We start from the raw sequence: 18,338 nt of genomic DNA, 5'->3' as shown, positions 1-18,338 counted from the left end.
GTTGAAATATGAATGGTGGAACCAGTCTCAGGTCGTCTTCACTCTGGAGGATGTTTTCTTCAAGGACATTTCTGTATTTGACTGCATTCATTCTCCTTTTGATTCTGAAGCACCAACATAGAATGATGATGCCACCACTGTGTTTGACTGTAGTGATGATATTAGGTAAGTGCTCTGTTCTGTTCTCACAATTCAGTTTTTGAGTCATCATACAATCTTTTTTTTTCCTATTTAAATGTAGTTTGACAAACACCAAGCAGGTTGTTAGCTGCTCTACTGTTAATGCCAGATGTATGGAGTGCTGCTGATATTTGTTCTGGACTCCCTGAGCCTCTTGTTAGGTTACTCATTTCCAACTTTAAGCAAAGTCCAGGTAGTTTCATACTTCTTCAATTTCACAATTATTAATGCCACTGGGCTTCAGTTTTATACCTTTGCAAGGATCAATGCCTCAACAGGTGTATGGTGAAATTGAGTTCCTCTGATTTCTTGGTTTCTTTTTTTGTCCTGGCTTACAGTGTGAATTGTAGAACTTCATATACATACATTTCTAAACTATGTCCAATATCTTCAGTTTGTTACAGGCGGGCTTTCATGAGATTCTGCAGATATTTCAAGAATATTTAAAGCACACGGGAAATGCCGGACCACAGTTTGGAGCCACAGCGAAAGACCCTTCTGAATAAGGTATTTCAGGTTTTTGATTTTTTTTTAAATGGCAAAACACATTTTTGCTGTAGTTTTTCTTAATTTAAAACTGAAACTACACAATAGTGAAGGAAAAAGTAAAGTATATCCCACAGTAAATGTATGATTAGTCTTATAACTCACACATTTCTGGCAAGATGTCCATCTTACAGGCACTTTATTTTTTACATTAATTAACATCAGGTAATTTGTGAAATAATCCATAACCTTGTTCTTGGGATCAGGGGTGAGTTGAGAAAGATATGACACGATTATAGTACTACCTGAAAAGTTTTCTTAACTTAAACCTAAATTATAAACTAAACCTCAGTTAACCCAGATCTACAGCAGGTCTAAGTTCACCTTCAGAAAAACTCTGTAGGTCTAATGTAGGAGACAGAAACCAGATTGAACTGCAGCTTCTGAGGATAAACGTTTAAAAGTTTAAGACAATGTTATGTACACAGACAAAACTGGATTGAACCCAACCTAAACTAAAGCAGTCAACAAAGTGATTTGGAAACACTAGATGTGTGTTCAGGATGAATATATCTACACTGAAAATACAATACTGCTGTTTAATAATCTTAGGAAGAGGAATTGTTCTGAAACAAGTATTAACGTCTTGCCGCTAAACCATAAACTGCATTTTTTATATTTGCTGATGCAAGTGACTATTATTCAAACTTCTTTTTGTACTTTACAACTTTTAAACTCTGGATTATGCCGCCCTAATTTCACTGGTAAAACCTTCTCCAGATGATACGACAGTCACATTTATTTTCATCTGCCAGTTTCCAAAGTATTCTGCCACTTTGTGATGCCTACGGTGAAATGTTTGTGTGACTAATGTGTTTTTAATGGCAGCATTTACACTTCATTTGCAGACATTTCACCAAAATTCTGCCCGACATATTCAGTGGGTTTGAACTCTTGTGAACTCATCTCTGCAGGAACTAGACATTGGAAATGCAGTCGTCTCAACTAAAGTACTCTAACATACTTCTAACTTTAACCCCACAGGGTGTGAAAATCCCCACAGTAATGATGACTGTAAATCTCTGCACAAAAGCCCTAAAATAAATGTAGAAAATAAACATTTGTCTCAAATTTGCTACTTAAAAAGGCAACTTGATTAAATCAGCCTTCATACACAATGCTTGTCTTAATCCACATGTAGATTTTGAACATTTAAAAACAGATTAATCTTAAGAGGTTCTTCAGTGGCATTAGTTTCCTTCACATTTATGTGGCCTTCTGGCTTTGTCATATGTATGACAGCAAAACTAAGCTCTTCAGTCATGGTCAGTGTATCCACCATGTCTCCACTGAAAATAATCCATCTTTACCAGAGTCATTTGACAAAGGTCACCTGTTCATACTTAAATTCTACAAAACAAACATTATCCCCCAAAGTGTAAATGTCGTTTTTCCTGTGAAAGAACATGCTCTTACTGTAGCATGTACAGCTCATTCTAGCAGGTTTCCTATTCAATCATAGCCTCTAGTGCTTGAAAAGCTACAGATGGATCAGAGCAGCTAGATGAACAATGCTGGGAACATTTTTCACCCTCAAACACAAACTCCTGGGGTTCTTCAGGTACATATAGTTTATAAAACAGGGCTTCATTAATGTCATTACTGCTAGTGAATTTAAACACAGACACCTCTGATCTAATAAAGTTTTATTTTCTTAGAAATGGCCAGTTCCTTGTTGTCTTTTTTGTCTTTCTAAGAAAGTATACCCCTTTTTGAATTCCAACTAGCATCTACATAATGGTTATTGAATACTTCACAATATATTAAGTCTAGATGTTATGGTACATGCATACGATTCAGGCTGCATGAGGAGCCACAGTCACCACGATACACAGGGGGGAGACAGGGGAGGACGGGGGTGAGGGGCTGCAGATACACTCTTCAGTTCCAGTTCAAAGGAGCTCTGACGCCTCCTATTGAAACCCTCTCCACAAAACACTGACTGCATCAACTTATAAACATATATACACACACACGCACAACTTGCACTGTACACGACACACATTTACACACACACACTCCCACACACACACCTTTATACAACTGTGGAGTCGCTCCACCTGCCATTTAAGCTAATATACTGGAGAGGGTTTTTAGTGTTTAAATGAGATTCTCTTTCACAGAAAGAACTTCACCACTGGGACGTTAGAGTTTCTGCAGTTTGCCGGGGCATCGGGGAGGGAGGAGGGACGCTAACCAAAGAAAAATAATTATAATAATATATAATAAAATAAAAGACATTCAAATACAGTCAGCTTTTTGCTTGAAAATACAAAACTACATGAGAAAGCATTGAAATAAAATCCATTGATCAGAACATATTTTTTTTTAAAAAAAAGCCCAAGTGCTCCATCACACACACAATCTTACTTTTTATCCACACACACACGCACACATACACACACAACAGAGCAACATCCGCGCATCCATTGCCTAGTTACAACTGCCCGGGCAGCCAATAGGGATGGCAGCTGCGAGGAAGCAGGAAGTCTCTTTAACAGCAGTTCTTGAGAAGGAGAAGAGGGCCAGGAGCTGAGGATTCACACCACATAGATCTTCACAACTCTGCCAGAGCTTTCCAAATAATTCTCTTCTCGTCTTCTCTGTATACAGACTGCAATGACAAATACTCCAGTGAGGAATCTCTTGTGGCCTTTCTGTCAGTCCATCCTCAGCTCCACTGCTCCCTCTAGTGAAGGCTGCCTCCGCTGCAGCGCGTCTGACTGCAGGCCACCGCGAAGCTGCTTCCTCTGCAGCCTCTTTCACCTCGATCCCGTCTGAGAGCGCTGCGATCACAGAGTCTCTCTGGGTCCTTATGGCTGCCAGTGGATGTGTGTATGTAACTGTGTGTGTTTATATGTGTGTATGACTGTGTGCAATGTAATGTGTTTGTATGCTTATGTGAGAGAGTGTTAACGCCTTCAGTTATGTTGCAGCGTGTTGGACTCGATGGGCGGCGCTGAGTCATACAGAGTGTCTGTATCATGTGTGGGCTCTCCGGCCAGCGTGCACGGGTTCGACAACGTTCCTGCTCCGCAGTCACAGAAAAACCTGGAGAGCACAGATATCAGGCATTGGAACATTCAAGTAAGTGAAATTTAATATTCAACTTCCCTTCAAATATGTAAACTGTAGCTGCTTTCCAGATAGCGTTTGCACTAATATTATTTTCACAAATATTTACAGTTAACGTGCAATTACAAAAATCTAACTCCATTTTTGTCAAATAAAAACTGAAGATAATCAATGAGAGAACAAGCATGGCAGCATGAAGCTACGAGACACTTACCGATCGTGCCGTATAAACTCTACATCATGTCCTTGGTGGCATTTTTTGATGCAGTTAACACAGATGGCGTTCCTATCTGTCGTATTACAGGTGTGACATCTGGAGACAAAATTTGTATATTAATGAGGGGAAACAAAAAAAACTCAAAACATATTAAACCGTCGCCAAAGAAGCATTTCAAAAATCTCTCCAATTACGTTTGTTAGAAGTATATTACAAGTGCAACAACTGTTTTTTTTATAGCTGAATAATGTGCTCTCTACTGATTTGACATCTAATCAAGACAGAACATGTCCATCACAATTCCTTAAAGCCAAACGCACATTTTCAATCCAGTCCAAATGTGCAAAGAGATTCAGGACAGTAAAAGATACTCAAAGCAATAAATCATCACACCTGTAAGCTGGAATTAGGAGCTTCATTAAAACTGTTTCAGATTTATGTTCTATCAATTGACAATAGTTTCAGCTGTGCTTAAATGCACCAGCACCATTCTGACCCTTTTATCTGACAAAGTCTACCTGTAGAAGTCGTGCATGGGGTAACTGGTGTAACTGGAGATCTTGTAGAGACACTGTCCTCTGCTCACTGCCTTCTCAATGGCATCCTGATTATTCAGAATCTTATTATCTGACAGAACAGAAACAGAAAATGAAGGAGATGGTGTTTAGTAAGTAGACAGGTAATGACCAGATGGAACAAAGCTTTAATGCACAAAGCAGCTAATTACCTTTCATGGTGACATTCACGCCTGAAGCCAGAAACAGGCCTCCAAAGCGGTTGTTGAAGATCTGGTTTCCCTCCAGCGTTGCAGTGGCGTGGTTAGTGATTTCAATACCTGAACAAGCAAACGGCAAGTCAGCACCGAAAGGAAACATAAACGGAGATCTTATCAGCATTTAAAGAGTTGATTTAAAAAAAGGCAACCTGCTGCGAAGCCGTCAAAGATGCGGTTCTTGCGGAGTATTGGATGGCTGTTGGTGCTGATCAGCACACCGGCCTGAGCGTTCCTGAAGATGTCGTTCTCTTCCAGCAAACCTACGGAAAAAAATCACAAGACAGTTTCAAATGTATATCAGCCAAAGTAAAATCAGTAGCAGTTTGTCTTGTTGAAGATGTTTCAGTACCTCTGCCTCCGTTAAAGATACAGATGCCTCCATCTCTGCCATCATGGATCTTGTTTCTTCTCAGTGTAGGGTTGCTGTCCGTCTTGATCCACACCCCGGCCATGGCATTGTCAAAGATCTCATTGTCCTCGATGAAGCCCAGACCTGTTACATTTAAACAGCAGGATTAGACACAAGAATAGTTCAGCATTATATAACAGATTTAACTGAGTAACAGAGTTAAACACAGACCTGAGTTATAGACTAGAATCCCTCCATTCTGGCCTCCCCATATCTTGTTGCGCCGGATCTTTGGGTTGCTTCCCGTCCTGTCAAGATTCAACAGCAATCATCAGAGAATGTTGAAAAAGAAAACTACAAACATCAGGAACATGCTAAAGCCTTAACGGAGAATCGTCAGATTTAGTGTTTTAGATGCACTACGTTCAGTGACTATACTGCTTTAAAGTGATGATAGTTACCTTATTTGTACACCAGAGTACATGTGATTGTAGATGTCGTTGTCTTCCAACACACCGTGCCCGTTGTCATAGAAATATACACCAACCTGAAAAAAGGACAGATGACAAAATAAATTGAATGAATGGAAAAAGAAAACACTGCAGACTAGTGGAGACCTGAAGCACGGCATCATTCAGTCATTCAAAATATAGAATATTTAAGTGCCTAACAGCTAGTGTGCCAGGTGCTAACTATATCTAATATCTCTAACCCCATAAACAAATATTCAAGTAAGTGATTTTTCCTTTCAAATTTTTGCCATTTCCAGTCAAAATCAGCAAGATGATGGTTTTACTTTCTCCTGTAATCTGCCTTTACTGTTGAATATCAAAGTAAACGGAATATTTTTAATTTTTGGACTGTTTGGACAAAATTAGACATCTTAAAATGCCACTTTACATTCTGAAGGATAAACTGTAAGGAAATCCCAGACAATGCCAACTACAGCCCTCCTTTTAATTTACACAAAAAATTAACAGATTAATTCATCATGCAAGCTTTTAAAGTGCCATCTTAACTACAGTTATGATAGTTACAAAACTAGGAGTTTAAAGCTCAAGGGATGGTTTCCCAGACACAGATCAAGCTTAGTCCTGGGTTAAATACAGTGTTGAATAGAGAATCTTCATACAAAAGTCAGTTTCATCCAGGACTAGTTGTAATCTGGGTCAGGAGACCCGACACTAAAAGTTAAAGATTTCTGACTTCTGTCACAACCATATCATTACAGGAAAGTTAAGCTTAAAAAAAAAACCCTGAAGACAATGGCATTTTCTCACTTACAACCGATTTGAGCGACTTAATCTGATTATTTTAGGCTTTCTACGTTTTACATGATTAATGTTAAATTACATTTAAGTGTATCCATTTCACCTGTTTGCCACTGTGGATGCGGTTCTTGCGGAGGACTGGAGTGCTGCCTGTGGTCACCCAGACTCCAGCCAGTGTGTTGCTGTAAACCTCGTTCTCCTCGATCACTCCCTGGCCTTTCTCGTGCTGAAACACAAAAGAGGATCAGCTGTCACAAAGCCTTTATTAAAACTGAAAGATTATCACTTGCTGGAAGAGAATTACATTGAAGGCAATATCAAATACCGAACAGATGTTTCATATGTGCATGCTGAGTGAACTTACCACGTAGATGCCCCCATGCTGGCCATCATGGATCTTGTTGTGCCGTACAATGGGGCAGCTGTTGGTTCGGATCTGGATTCCCGCCAAAGCGTTACCATAGATGTCGTTACTCTCTATCAAACCCCGACCATCTCCAAATATGTACACCCCTCCTTGGTTACCATTGAATATAGCATTTCCCCTGTATTTAAAGGAAAAAAAAATCAACATTCTTGAAATAGACTCTTTACATTTAGAGCAGATGCTGTTGTCTTTTAAGTGTGTGTTCTTACCGTATCGTCGGGTCACTGTTGGATGTGATCCACACACCCGCAAAGTTATTGGCATAGATTTTGTTCTCTATAAACTGGCCCCGCCCCTTCTCATGGACGTAGATGCCTCCCGTCTGGCCATGGTGGATCTCACAACGCACCACCGTGGGGTTGGCGTATGCTTTTACCTCAAAGCCTGCTATGCGATTTCTATGGATATTACAGTTTTCAAAGTAACCCTGAAATGCAGAAAAGAAGACAAATTAGCTTCTCTGTGATGTGTCTTCCAGTAAAATGTAAGACGTGACATAGTTGGCAGCATTTACCATGCCGTGATCAAAAGTGAACACTCCAACATCTCGTCCGTGGTGGATGTGGTTACGTCTGATGATGGGATTACCGTGGTTTTTAACCCAAATTCCCGCTAGCGCATTGTTGCTGATTTCATTGTCTTCATAAATGCCCTAAAAGGAAAAAACAAAACATGGGTGTGAGATGCAAAGTTGATGTACATTTGTGTGCATCTACAGAAAAGCTGACAGTGGGAAAAAAAAGTACTACTTACCTGTGCGTGGTCTGTAATATACAGTCCTACGTTCTCACAGTCGCTGATGTTGCAGTGCTTGATGGTTGGACAGGCTCCCTGTCCACTCACGCACACAGCTGAACCCACTAAACGCAAAAGGAAAACAGAAGATTCAGTAGGACTGCAAGTAACAATCACTTCCATTACCGAATATTATCCATCCCAAAAAAAGATGAGCAATCTACAGCATGAAACAAAGACAAGCAAGTAAATCCTTATATTAGATGAATTTGAAATCTGCAAGTGCGTTACTTTGAGAATTAAATACCGTTCTAAATCTAGTCATCACTTACATGCCCAACATAATGCATATACACACTTCCCTACGCTGTATGAGACACATGGATCAAGTGCTCACCACACATTTGGTATTATCAGGACCGGAGCAGCCAAATAGCAATTTAGTTCTAATTCAAATGCACATTATTTACTTTAGTATGCACTGACATCTCAACAACTCGCACTGCAGAGCAACACATACATAAAAACTAATGCTGGCCTCTCAGCACTGAAAAACTGATGGTAGCTGCGCTGCTATGCTCCAATACTATACTTATTAACAAATACATCAAAGGTCAATCTGGAAAGATGTTATTCCACCAACTATAAATCATTCCCGAGACATACAATTTATCGATCCCGTGTGTGATATGACATTTCATGGTACATGCTCTTAATCCGACTACAAATGTAATTAGGTCACATGACCCAGATTGCTAGAAACTAAGCATCAATACATGAAGTATTGCACTGTGCAAATTATTGACAGTGACTTTTTTTCTAGATTTCCCACCGCTGCAATCCAACAACCCATTTTTTTAATCAGCGCAAACAATGGGACTAACACAAACTGTCACAATAAAAGCAATTGCCAAAAAAATTTACTATTCCAGGGTTCTCTAGTTTTCAGACCAAGCTCCAAATGACACATTTAGTCTCTCGCTCCTAGGACATAATGACTGTTTAGTGTTATACAAAAATTAGGGACGCTATTTGCTTCTAAAAAACACAGGAAACTGTGAAACCAAAAACACACAAAACCACAAAGAGCACAATGTCAAACAAAAGAACACAAGATCCTTGCAGTAACTTCTACCATTGTAAAGCTGATATTTCAGGTGCCAGCAAGGTGCAAGTTCAACTGTGCTCCCACACAGGTACAGGTGTTCATCCCATCACCATATTGCATACATGACATACCTGTGCACGTGGACCGGATAATGCAGTGGTCGATGTTAGGGCTGCAGTTGACGGTGATCTCCAGACAGTGGTGGGCGTTATGGTGCTGTGCTGACTTATCATCAGGATTAAACTGTGGAGAGAAGAGCAGCAGAAGTCAGACAGGGGCCACGATTACTGACAACACATCAAGCTTCCATCCACCCACCACATCCACAATGGACTCTTCCTATGGGCACGCATTAGTGCCACTAATACTTAAGTTTTATAAAAGGATATAATCAGGAAATAGTAGCATTTCACACCCAAAGACAAAATAGTCACTGTGACATCATGTGTTGCCTTGTGAAATACAAAAGATGTTTACACTGACAGGAAAACAGGCACCAGACATTTTAAAATAAAATTAGGTTGAGACTAAAAATTTATAATGGCAGATTAAAGGGTCATTAAAAAACAATATTTTTGCTTTTTGGGATGAAAAAAAAATCATCCTTCCCACATCAGTCAAACAAACTCAAATCTAGCATATAGAGCAAATAACATTGTATTAAATGGTCTGACTAAACTAGTCTATTATACATTTATGTGTCTACTGCCTTAACCCTAAAATATGGCCCACGGATCATATCATAATCCCCCAGTATAAGTTCTACATACTATCAGTTAACAGCTTATCAAAAGTGAAAAAAAATAAAACAAAATTCTTAACCATAAAGAAATCATGACAGCAAAACAGCTCCGAGTCAATTTCAACCTATCGGGTTCACAGCAAAGCATCTTACAGTTTGACCTTATCCACTTCTCAAAATCGCAGAGAAAAATCTGGAAAAATCAGGAGCCCATAGGCATGTTTACAAGGCCGATATGTCATTTGTGATTCTTGCTTTCATACATGTTCTCTTAAAGCCACATCAAGAACTTCCATTAAAGAAATAATTACTTTATGCTTAACTATGATTAAATAATAAGGCTAGACTTTCTGACTGTGAAAGCAAAATTTGGAGCACTGTGACCAAACTCTGAAAAGACAGACTTTGATATGCAGTAATTATTCAAGTTTGTTTGAAAAGACGGAAAAGTGAGTTGCATTCTTACCTTGATGGTCATGTACCCCACATATGCATCCTCTGAGCCCTCCATGAAGACAAACGTCGAGTCTCTAGTATTCTCTATCACCACCTTGTCTGCTACTTTACCAGGAGCTGTGAAGAAAGCAGAAAAAAAACTCATTAACACCGAAATATGTATGCACATAAACATAGCTGAGTGTGCAACCCCTTCTTAAGAGAAATATTGATCGCATGCGGCACAGGCATCAAGGTAATGTCTTAAGTACCTTTCAGTGAAGGAAACCTGCTTACCTGCACCAATCATGGTGATGGGGGACTCTATATAAATCCACTCATCTGTATAGATGCCAGAGTGAACGAAGATGAGACCATCAAAGTGGGCTTCTTGTACGCCGCCTAGTGCATCCTCAATGGTGTCATAATACTACAGGAGAAAGCCACAAAGACTTTTAGGCAGAATTTACACAAGCATAGAAATCATCAGGAGGCAGTTGGCAAAGCAACAAGATGTACAAATTAGCTATATAATGCAAAAATACAAAAATATCAGTACTGAAAGATTTTTCCCCAGCTACAAGGTTTTAACTTACCAGCATATTCTCTCTGCCTTTGTATCTTCCAGGGTTACTGTAGAAATGCTCAGCAAAGCCCGGTTTTACATGCGCACCTTTGTACTGCAACACAAGAAAAAAGAAACCAAGGTCAGTTGCTGTTGATTTACATTGTCCTCAAACAATCCAGGAATCTAGCTAGCTTTTTCTTAAGCAGAAGAAAAAAAAAGTTTAACTCAATAATACAATTTTTGTGAATGTAAAGTAAGGTTTCTGAATTGAAAACAACAATTAGGATGTACTATCTAAACACATGCCATAAAACATGACAAAGCCAATGCACATCAGTGGTTCCTGGGTTTTTTAAGCTTCTGATTCTTAAAACAAAACCTACTTATGAGTGCTTGTTAGCCCCTGTATATATCCACTGGTTGAAGAAGAGATTTTCCCATGATTCATGAGCAAAACAACTGAAAAACAAACCATACTTTTGCATATCAGAGATGCCTTTTTTTCTGGTTCCTGTCCTGTTAACCATCTTGCAATCCATCTGATTTATGAAACGACTCTAAGCAACCCACAAACCAACCACAACACAACAACAACAAATGCAGCATATGTACCAAATTTAACAAAGATTATAATGACTTGCAATAGATCCAACCATTCTGAAATGTGTTAACATCACAGTTATATGCAGCTTATATCAAGGAGAAGGACACCTACAAAAGGTGAAATAGTGACTACAAAAAGCACTGACTTCTAATGCATTCTAATGAATAAAGCAAACATCTTCTCCTCCCATGACCCTGAGTAGCTCTAACTTCACAGTAACAAATTTAACACAAACAACTGTTGACACAAAGCAATATAGTGATCACATTAAAATGATCTCTGGGGATGAACTGAAAGCATTCACTGTGAGACTGAATTTCTGAGAAGCATTATATTGGCTACCAAAAAAAGAAGCAGAAGAAGAATTATTTGTTGTACTGCACTGAAATGCTTTCAGCTGCTTTATCTGGCAAAATTTTCTAAGTACTTGTCCCGGTTATAGAGTCAATCGAAAGCTATGCTTCCATTTTTCCCTGTGCAAACTGTGACATTTCATAAAGTCACTCAGAGACAATCATTTGGTTTCTGTGTATTCAAGGTGGGTGCAAAGTGTTTTAACTTAAGTCTTTTCCTATTTCCTAAAATGATTACCTTATTGAGTGGCATAAATTTTATTGCAAAGCCATATACCACTTTCCAAAACTGTATTTTGTTTACTTTTAATATATAGTGAGAATACATAAAGAAAACAAAAGAAACTAGGTCACTGCAAAGATATTGACGTGCCTCAGAGTAAAAAGCCAACATTAGAAACTGTGGAGACCAACTTACCAGCTGCTGAAAGCTCTCCTTCCAGGGGTTTGGGTGTTCATGCTCCTCAGGACTGACCTGGTAGAACCTGCCTGGCTCTGGATGCATCATGGGACGCGTGTACTCAAACACCTCCATGTATAAGCGCTTCCTATAGTATTAAATACCACATACAAAACAAATGTTACTTGTCTACCTTTTAATAATTGTAATATGTAAAACAGAAACTGAGCAGTTCCATCTCTTCAGCAGCACTGACCATAGGATGGGGTCGTTTGCTAGCTGGCTGAATCTTTTGCAAACACAAGCTGCCTGACAGAGGTCTTGCTCCAGTAAGTAGGAAAAAATCTTCAAAACAACCTCATCTGGAAGCTTCTGCTGCAGATATTGCTCTGCTGGGGCTGCTAAAATATACAAACACACACACATAGACACAATGTAAGTTTTAGGAAAATCTTTTTAGTTCAAGCACATTAAACTATGGAGTCATGCTATTTAATGGATTGCATAAAAACACAATTTACCAGCAGACACAGAAAAATCAATAGAAGCTCAAGTAAAAAAATTAAACACTCTCCTTGCCCAGCTGCAGAGATTTAACACACACCTGGCAGGTCGTGGCTCTTACCGGACACTCGTGCCCGCTTGGCTCGATGGCCAAAGGCCTCTGTTGATGAAGTGGAAGCTCCCTGCGAATGAAAGCAAGCAGGATATAAACTTCATGCCAAGTTCCAAGCATCAAGTTATCAACTGGGAAATGTACTGCTCTGTCACAAAATCATTGTTCCTTTGGAGGAGGATACAACCAATCAGCAATTCTCTGTCATTCGCACAAATTTACACACTCCAGTCTATAGACATGCACACTGCGGTGAAATACACACACATACAAAAAAAAAAAGCACACAGGCGCTTCAGTCTTACCTCCATTGGGCCCTTGCTGGGGCAGGCAGAGGCGGTGGCAGAGGCAGCGGCGGTTCTCTTGGGAAGCAGGGTCTTGCGTCGAAGCTGGTAGGGACTGTTCTGAGCACCTGGACCGGACTCCTCAATAGCCATTTCTGCTGCGGCTGCTGCAGGAGCCTCCTCATCTAGACAGAAAAGCAAGAAGATTTTCTGTGCATACATCACTTTCTATAGAGGCACTTCAATGAAGGGAGCTGCAGAATAGAACAGGGTCATGCTATAGAAATCACTGAGTGTATTTCTGTGAAGCTTAATCATCTCTCTTTTTGATCATTTTATACACCCAATGTGTCTCCAGGTATTGCAGCAAACATTTAAACCACTGACACTCTCTTCATTACAACTGACACAATGGTGTACATTTAGCTCACATTCTGCATGCCAACTGCGCAGGCTAACAGACTGGGTAAGACTTGGTAAGGCAGACAAAGGTTAGTGATTGATAATGGCAGATGCATCCCCTGCAGCCACATCACCAGTCTTTCATGTTCAGTTATTCCCAACAGATATCAGTCAGTGTGCATTTGTGTCTAGGCTTCTGTATGGGCAGAATCAGACTCATCTTCTGTGGTGCTGTCAAGGGCCGCAGATGAAGTCGTTCAGACGTGCAGCTAATGGCTAAAAACTGAACTGCGTAGCTGGCAAATCCGCGGTGTAAACAAATCAAGCCACGGCTAGCAGGCAGCGAGTACAAGGAAGGGGAGTAGTGGTTCAATCTGCAGGCTGCGTTAGCTTCAAACTACAGCCAGTGGCACACAAAATGGACTCGGTGAATTCATCCAAATCACACTGTATCATCTATCACAGCTGATCTGCGTGGCCTCTTGAAGCTGGGGCAGCTAGCTAGCATTGCCCCAATTCGCTTGCTAATGTTTTTGTTAACGTTACACCCCAAAAATGGCAGTCCAAAGACACCGCAGATTTACACCCTCTGAAGCGGTAGTGACAGCTGGGAATGCAGCGGCCGAGCAGACACCAAGCTTATGGACACAGCGTGTGAAGTCGATCCCTTTGCCTCCAGCTGAGGTTACCTGAATATCAGCTATGAATGTTGACCGTGTAGCTACATACGCATTACGTTAAGCGAAGCCAACCCCCAACCTCCACCTATCCTGGTAAGCTAGCTAGCGGTGTTAGCTAGCCCCAATCACTCAAGCCAAACAAAGCGCGGCCTGGCCTGAGCTACGGAGCAAGAAGCCTCGGGTTTTCCTGCTTAACCCGCCACCTGGAGGAGCGCTGAGCTGGGCAGTGGCAGAAAACGAGCGTTATGTAAAGACTGTAAACGCATGACACGGCTTAATGCGGAACTGCCAGCCGACCGTGGACTAGCTTACCTCTCTCTCCGTTGTTCCGTTCGGGCTGCACCGGGCGCGGCCTCGACACTCGCCTGGGTCTCCTGTTGGTGGCTCTGACGGAGTTCATCTGGGGAGTTGGTTGTTGAAAAATAGACTGCTATCCTCGACCACCCGCGACTAAATTTAGCCCTCAGCCCGAACTGCCGCCCGGACAGCCTTTTTCCCGGATACACCCGAACAATTGCGACCAAAAACCCGCTGGTATTTGGGGTGTAATCGCGTTTTTTCTCCGTGGTGTCACAGCTCCCCCCGTTTCTCTGCTCGTTGCCAGCTCCGTCTCAGTCTGTAGCAGGAGGAGCCATTAACCCACACGGGAAACAATCGCGAGAAAAAAAGAACAAATGTCGGTTCGGCCAATCAGATTCGGCGTCTTATGAGCTCGTCCCGCAACGGCCAATCAGAGGCGTCGTATCAAACGGCTTGACAAACCTTTCTGTTGGGGTTCGGAATCGGTCAAGCGGCGATTTAGAGCATCTTCGGACTTAATCAATGTATGGACGCACCGAGGGGCTCTATTACAGTCAAATAATATACAGTTTGGAGCCCCAGTTTCCACTGTTGAAAGAACATTCATGGGTAAGATCTATGGCTACATGTTAGTGTATTTTGTGACACATGGACTAGGATTAGAATTTACTGTAAATCAAGCACACAAAACTAAAGCTCACTGCTACTTAATCAACAACAACAAAAAAACTCCTATTAATCCCGAATATGTGTAATAACTTTCCTACAGTTGTAGATAATTTGTAGACATGTCATGCAGTAGAGAGATGTGTTTGTTTATATGAAGGTGTTGATCTTTGATTAGAATTATTTCCAAATGGAAACACAATTTTAAGAAGACATGGGTTATGATCTGGATAGGAAAAATTAGTAAATTACATAGCAAAAAGTACATTTTAGGTTCTTGGGGTAGTAAAAATGAATATTTGACTGTTTGAGTGTCAAATTCTACATTTATGTGGAATGAAAGAGCTACTAATCCTGAATTTATGTAATAATCTTCTCACCTTTTCATGGGCTAGATATATATTTAGTGAAGATATGAGTGCAATGCATAGCTTATATTACAATTATTTACAAACTAAATCAGAATTTTTAAAGTAGAAACACAATTTTAAAGTAGAAACACATTCATTATGATCTGGATAAGCAAAATTAATAAATTAGATAGCACAAAGTACATTCTGAAGCTTTTTCAAAGTTAATTATACATGTCTATCAGCCACACAAAAAGTCAACAGATTTACGAATTAGGAAAGGTATTCTTCTTTAGATTTTAGTGCATAACCAACATCAGAATTTAAGGTCTGTTTATTTTTATCTGTTAAAAAATATCAATTTATTTATTAATTTAAATTAAAAATATCAAATTCTTCCTGTCATTGTTCTGCACTGTTTACATTTCTGAGTTCCAAATTCTAGATTTTGATTGGAATAATAAACTTACTTATCCTAAATCTGTGTAATAATTTTTCTATCCTTTCAGGGGCTTAAATTTTGTTAATATATTTATGCAGGGGAGAGATGTGCTCGTTTGTATTGAAGTTTTGATCTTATATCCCAATTATTTCTAAATGGAAACCACATTTTAAAGTAGGAGCACATGTATTATTATCTGTATAGACAAGATTAATAAATTAGCTAGCATAAAGTAAATGTTTAAGCTTTGTGAAGTTAATTATATACATTTAAATTTTAGTGCAATATCCAGATTTTACTTTCTGTTTATATATACATATTTGCTATTTAAAAAAAAAAAATATATATATATACATATATATGTTTTATATTATGTTTTATATATATAAATTTTTTTTGGGTATATCTGCATGCATTTTGGTTGTGCAAAATTTAATTATTTTATTTAAGTTATTTATTGATTCTGTTTAAAAATGTACAATAATTTCAGTCATTGTTTTGGCCCTTTTGCACTCATTTTAAGCTACGTGACAATATGACAGCCCTTTATTCTCAATGAAGAACCAAATAACAATCTTTTTTTGCAGATAGTCTAGATTTTGATTGGAGATAAAAAAAAAAGCTACTATTCCTGAATTAGTGTTTTCCGGCTTGTTTAGGGTCTGATTTGTGAAAAAATGGGTGCAGTGGAAAAATGTGCTTGATCAAATGGAAATTAGAATTGTTTCTCAACAAAAACTGAAATTTACAGTAGGAATACATGCTTTGTGATCTGAGTAGAGGAAATTAGTTAATTGACTGCAAAAAGTACCGTAGTAGTAGCTTTTTTGAGGTTACTCATGTATGTCTATTGCAAAACTCAATTGTTAAATAATAGTTAAACAGGACAAGTCAACAGAACTAGAAGATTTATTTAGATGTCCGTGCATAATCAATATCTAAATGTACCTTATCTGTTTATACATTAAAAAGGTTGTTTTTAAAATATATAATTATTCAGTTAATTGTTCTGCACTATTAATGTCAATTTTAACTCAAATGAGTTTTTTTTGTCCAAACAATAATGTTTTTTTGCAGATTTCTGCATCCAGGAGGTGAGTGTTTGAGACTTAAACTCTAGATTTTAGGCTTACTATCGCTTTAATAAACACTTTTGCTCAATTAGTGTCTTTTTATGCAAAAGGACCACCAGAGGGTATCGTTTAGCTGCAAACGATTAGGCTGTGATGTGAAACTACATGAAGGCGCAGCTTTCTGCTAAGGCTGTTCTGTTACATTTTTTTGCAAGGTTTTTTTGTTTTTTCTGTTATGTCTGGAGAAGATCAGTAAGTCTGTCTGTGTTTCAGTGCTTAAAAAACAATCACTAATCAGTGCCTATACATTTAAGGACAATTATATGATGAAATGTGTCATTTTTTTGCTTGAAAAAGCTAATGTCATAGGCTGTAAATGTGAAGAAAACATACAGGAGATAGCTGATTGTCAGATAAACAGTGTTTTACTCCTTTTACTAGCATTACGGTATTATGTATTCTTATATGAAACTATGCTGTGTTTAATCTTCTTATAATTAACATAACAGAGTTTTAAAAATATATTATGAAGACATTTTTGGAAAAAGAAGAAAGAAACTAGTACATTTATTTCTTATTGTTCTGTCAAAATTCAACCTCTAAATGTGTGCTTTGCCTTTACGCATGTTTTTGCATCCAAAATAATTTTACCTCATGCTTAACTGTCGCAAATGTGTGCTTTGCTGTAACAATCAATTGCTTGTTTGCAAATTTATAGCGGAAGTTAAGAGAAGGGATGTTGCAGCTTACAGTGAAATAGACTAAAACAGAATGGATATTTCTCTAAATCCAGCATCACTAGCAACGCCTGGTGGTTAAAGTGTATAAATGCACTCACACGCTCAATGTTGGCATGTAGGAGGCAGTGCATCCATATCAATGAGACGGGCTCAGATTCCCTCATGCAGCTGCAGCCTTGAAACTCAGCGTTGCTGCTCAGTGTGTGAGTGTGTGCGCGCCTTATCTAGCTGCCACATCCACCCTCCTGTAATAAGCAGAAAGAGCAGCTGTGCAGCCTCTCCTCCCACACCCACCCACCTTGGTCCACAGAACAGAGGTTGGTGGGGTCACTTTGTCCTTGAAAGCTTTGGATGCTCTGAAGGACAGCATTGCTAGATAAAGACAGCTCAAGTATCGTGTGTGTGTGCGTGTGTGTGTGTGTGTGTGTGTGTGTGTGTGTGTGTGTGTGTGTGTGTGTGTGTGTGTGTGTGTGTGTGTGTGTGTGTGTGAGAGAGAGAGAGAGAGAGAGTTTTACCTTTTGTCACATCTCGAATACACTCATTCACCCATACAGAATCAAACAGAGAAGACACAACAAGCAACTTCATAAAACGATATGGAAAAGATATATTTTGTACAAAACAGATGTAAAATGTCACACTAAATAGCATTTTCATTTCCAAACATCAACATAATTACATTTCATAGAGATAATTACAGGTTTTACATTTAAAATAAAGGGACACTGAAGTGATGGAGGGGATTTGGAGTTGTGGAAAGCTACAGCAGACTGAGTGTATGAGGAGATTATTAATCAGCGAGTCCCTGCGGTGTTCTTCTTAATGAATATCATTCAATCATGACGTTGAATGTTGATTTCGTGACATGCATATGCTGATATCCCAAGCGTCAAACCTTTGTTAAACTGTTTCAAAGTTCTTTTCATTATCTTGGGACACCAGATGGATGGTGTTTGCTACATAAGGCGACGGATGAAGTCATCAGTTAACTGCTTCTTCT

General features: G+C 39.2%; 1 protein-coding gene across 4 annotated transcripts; it reads right to left on the bottom strand.

Moving 5' to 3' along the window:
• Positions 1 to 2,355: 2,355 nt before the first annotated feature.
• Positions 2,356 to 14,397, bottom strand: fbxo11b (F-box protein 11b). Of its 4 annotated transcripts, none has more exons than XM_023284409.3 (22): positions 14,080 to 14,397; positions 12,707 to 12,870; positions 12,390 to 12,471; positions 12,042 to 12,183; positions 11,804 to 11,933; positions 10,457 to 10,540; positions 10,158 to 10,290; positions 9,892 to 9,998; positions 8,815 to 8,926; positions 7,594 to 7,700; positions 7,355 to 7,492; positions 7,050 to 7,267; positions 6,778 to 6,958; positions 6,517 to 6,639; positions 5,604 to 5,689; positions 5,374 to 5,450; positions 5,143 to 5,286; positions 4,943 to 5,053; positions 4,746 to 4,853; positions 4,537 to 4,645; positions 4,016 to 4,114; positions 2,356 to 3,777 (listed from the first exon to the last, which is right to left on the bottom strand). In XM_023284409.3, the coding sequence occupies exons 1-22, from the start codon at positions 14,165 to 14,167 to the stop codon at positions 3,648 to 3,650; spliced, it is 2,673 nt and encodes an 890-aa protein (XP_023140177.1). In that variant the 5' UTR covers positions 14,168 to 14,397; the 3' UTR covers positions 2,356 to 3,647. The 4 variants fall into 4 exon arrangements, with proteins under 4 accessions (XP_023140177.1, XP_023140179.1, XP_054860597.1 ...); XM_023284411.3 differs by having other exon boundaries at positions 12,042 to 12,186; positions 12,411 to 12,471; XM_055004622.1 differs by having other exon boundaries at positions 12,411 to 12,471.
• Positions 14,398 to 18,338: the final 3,941 nt, after the last annotated feature.

This window comes from Amphiprion ocellaris, chromosome 18 (assembly GCF_022539595.1).
Source record: "Amphiprion ocellaris isolate individual 3 ecotype Okinawa chromosome 18, ASM2253959v1, whole genome shotgun sequence".
NCBI lineage: Eukaryota > Metazoa > Chordata > Actinopteri > Pomacentridae > Amphiprion > Amphiprion ocellaris.
This window is presented reverse-complemented; position numbering and strand designations above follow the sequence as displayed.